General features: G+C 39.4%; 1 protein-coding gene across 1 annotated transcript in view; it reads left to right on the forward strand.

Moving 5' to 3' along the window:
- The window catches only part of DYX1C1 (dyslexia susceptibility 1 candidate 1), a 10,909-nt gene that overhangs the window by 6,223 nt on the left and 948 nt on the right, over positions 1-3,738 (forward strand). The window contains exons 4-6 of the mRNA XM_019533535.1: positions 468-687; positions 1,798-1,937; positions 3,056-3,165. Coding sequence (XP_019389080.1) covers positions 468-687; positions 1,798-1,937; positions 3,056-3,165 — 470 coding nt within the window. The remainder of the gene's footprint in view (positions 1-467; positions 688-1,797; positions 1,938-3,055; positions 3,166-3,738) is intronic.

The following is a 3,738-nucleotide window of genomic DNA, read 5'->3' on the forward strand; positions in this document are numbered from 1 at the left end:
GGTAGTGTGATAACCGTGCTACCTGGGTAAGAAGGGCTTTTTTAAATTATAGGGAATAATTGACCCCAAAACTGTATTTTTTTTTTTTTTTTTTTAACGCTTTGTAAACTGGAATATAGCCAGGATAATGGGGCAAAACCCTTACTCACATGGATGATGATACACAATTCTTTGTAATCATAAGTGACCAGGGCCTAATCAAAAGGGTATAGCAGCTCTAGAAGCAAAGAATTCCTGAATATCTTGCTAGAGCCATGGTCTCTTATTGAAACAAAGAAGGAATTGGTGCAACTGTCAAAGAACAACCAGGTCCCATGATGCTTCCTTCTCAAATATGTCTGCTCTCTCATATGAGCAGCAGTGTTATGCTCAGAATACAGGCTTGGAAGCTAATGATGTCTCTTATTAGCTCTCTTCCTCTAATTTTCTCCAAGTATGATGTATGTTCATTCCTCTAATTCAAACAGCTAGAAGAAGCAGAGAGAAAAAGAATTGAAGAGCTGAAAGAAGAAGAGAGAAAAAAGGTTACTGAGGAGCTGGAGATTTGGAAAAATCAGAGAAATGAGAAACAGAGAGAAGAGAGAGTGCATCAAGAAAGGAAACAAACAGAAAAGAAAAACCAAAAAATAAATAAAACTATGACTCTGAGGGAAGGAAATTACAAGAATATAAGTTTACCTACAAAAGGTAATATTAGAGGAGTAATATTTTCTCTGTTTCCAGCCTAAATGTAATTCCTAAATGTTTTTAGGCATTTTTAGTGTGGTTTATCTTTGTTCCACACTGAACCAGTTATTCTTCTCTTTGACTACAGATGGTGTTTGTTTCTTGTTTACTTTCAGTTAATATCTTGAGCTTATATATGAGACATCTTAGCTGCCATTGAAATCTTTGAGTACTGTATGTATGACGAAGGGTAAATCTTGGTTCTCAGTTCTCCCTCTTTTCCTTTTTTTGGAGCTTGCTTTCTCCATCAGCATAATGTGGTAAGAGTTTTTTACCAAGAGAAAGCGTTGGCATTATCCTCCATTATTCACTTTCAGAAAAGTGAATTAAAATAGATTGGATATTTAAAAATTGAATACATAATTTTATGCTTCTAGTTTTTACACCTAGAGCTCAGTTCAGTTTTTCTGGACCCCTTATATTTAAGCTATGACCACTTATGTCATTTTTTGTAGTCTTGGGTGTTACAGCGAGTGACACAATCAGTATTAGTTGCTTACAGCCAGTAAGTTAAGCTATGTGTATATTTGTAAATGTTCTTATCATGTTTCCAGAGAACTTCAGCATCAAACACAATATGCAAAAACAATAACATGCTTTTTCTATAATATTGATTGTTTCTCTCATTAACAGAGAAACAAAATTTCATGCTGAAGTACCTCAAAAAATTAAACTATATACAGTTTAAAGTGTGCTTCAAAATGATTGGGTAACTCTGCAGATACCTTTTTAGTGTAATCATAATTTTCCAAAGTTTAAATCTTTTCCTGTATCTGATATCCACATTAAAGCTAAAATACATTAATAGAAAATGCAATATGTATAAGGGTTTTGTACCTTCTGGATTTACTTGTCTGCTAATGATATCATCAGACATCTTTAATAAAATCGCTGGATTAAATGTTTTTAGAACTACTTTCTCAAAAAAAACAGGCAGGCAAACAAAAGCCTGTAGGTATACATCTAACTTGTACTTCAAAATGTGATTAGAGAACAAGAAAGAAAACTTAACTTAACTTAACTTAACTTAACTTTACTTTACTTTTCTATATACCATTTCTGTTCTTGCAGTTACAGGAAATATATTTTCAGAGAAGTTGCAAGAGGAGTCTTTCCCTGCTCCTCGAGCTGCTGGTACTATTAAAATCAACTTTACACCTCGGGTCTTTCCTACAGCTCTCAGAGAATCCCGAGTAGCAGAAGAGGAGGAGGTATGGATGTTTTTCATTTTTGAGTTTTTTTTGTTGTGCTATTCTTTCATGATGAGTGACTGAAATCTGTGGAATTCAGTCCTCTATTGTCTTATTAAACTGAGTAAGGCTACCAAAATGTGAGTAACGACGTTGTTGGTGATGGAAGTTAAAATGGGAAAAATCTGGTGGTTCTTACTTCTCATTTAGATACACCTTGGGGAATTATGCAATTATGCGGCCGCACAGTTATGCACGGTCATTCCTTTTACGCGTGCAACTGCATTACTTAATCAGGGCAGGCTCTGGGTTCACTTCTGTGGAGGCACCAAGTGTGGTGGTGTATGAGTGGACAGCTGGGAAGTGGGGAGGAAAGCTCCTGCCTGCAGGAGACTGGGGGGTAGGGTGTAATTTATTGGGGGGAGGTGTGGCCTGCCACATGCCACTGTTTTTCCCCCAGGGGCTATACTTGGTGGCAAAGAAAGGGCTTGGCTAGTCTGCTGGCATGCACCTTCAACCCAAACCAGGCTGGCTCAGTGCCAGCATGCAGGGCTTATGGCACTGTAGGTGGGAGCCGCATGCCATTGGGCCAGGCTGGTTGGCTCTGTGCCTCCATGTGGGGCTTCCAGCATTCCAGCGGGAAGCCATGTGTGGAGGCATGGAGCCAACCTGGCCCAATGATGCACACCTCCATGCCCCCACACATGGCTTCCCACTGGAGTGCTGGAAGCCTCACTTGGAGGCAGCAAGTCCTCTCAGCCCGATGATGCACGGCTCTTGTCTACAGTGCTGTGAGCCACATATGCTGGCATGCAGCCAGCCCAGTTTGGTTTGAAGGTGCAGGCCAGGCTAGGCCAGGTTGACTCTGTGTTGCCATATGTAGCCCCTGGGACTTGGCACATAATTTTTAATTTTTCTGCACATAATTCCTGGGGTGTATTTAGAAACAAAATATACAGGAAGACTTACAGCTTTTCTTTTCTTGAATCACTAACCATGCATGCCTACCAAATATGGGATAAACAAGTCATACTTGAAGGAATGAGTGAAAGGATTGAAAACAAAATAAGATGAAAACAAACATGAAAAGGTAATTCTTATAGAAACCATGCTCACATGTTGTACGCCTGTTATCATAGTGGCTGTATAAGCAAGCAGAGGCTCGAAGAGCAATGAACGATGATTTTTCTGAGCTTGATGACTTAAAAGAAGAGGAGAAAAACCCAGACTGGCTAAAGGATAAAGGAAAGTGAGTTAGAACTCATTTCAAGTGTATTTTAAATCAAATAGGAAACATAATTGCATGCTCTTTTTTAAAAGTTAGGTAATGAATCTGTTTGCTAGAGCAAGCTGAACCCTTCCAGCTTTCTCTCTAACTTTCCAAGTAAAATGTTTTCTGTTACTGCTTTTCTGCTTATTTTACAAGTAACCAATACAGCAAAGAGATGAATAAAATGACTTAAAGTAGATGGGTCTTTAATTCTGGAGACTTAAAGGCATATTTGAACTTCAAAAGCTGAAACTAGGCAGATGCAAAGTGGGCATAAGAAATTAGATCGGGGCAGCAATTCCCAGCATGCGTGGCACGTAAAGGCATTTTGCTTGGCATGTGCGCCTCCAGGCAGATGGTGGGGAAGGGGCCAGAGCTGCACTGCTGCAACAAATATAGGGCTCCTCAGAGCTTCTCCATCATCTGCCCTGGCACACCAGCATCTTCCAAGTAGAGATCGCTGATGTGTTTGGCATTCTGTCCAAAAATGTTGCCAACCCCTGAACTGGATCCTATTCCAGGTATTAGGTATTTTTGTGATTTTTTTTTTTT

The sequence above is a fragment of the Crocodylus porosus genome, unplaced genomic scaffold (genome assembly GCF_001723895.1).
Source record: "Crocodylus porosus isolate Cpor-Errol unplaced genomic scaffold, CroPor_comp1, whole genome shotgun sequence".
Taxonomy (NCBI): Eukaryota; Metazoa; Chordata; order Crocodylia; family Crocodylidae; genus Crocodylus; species Crocodylus porosus.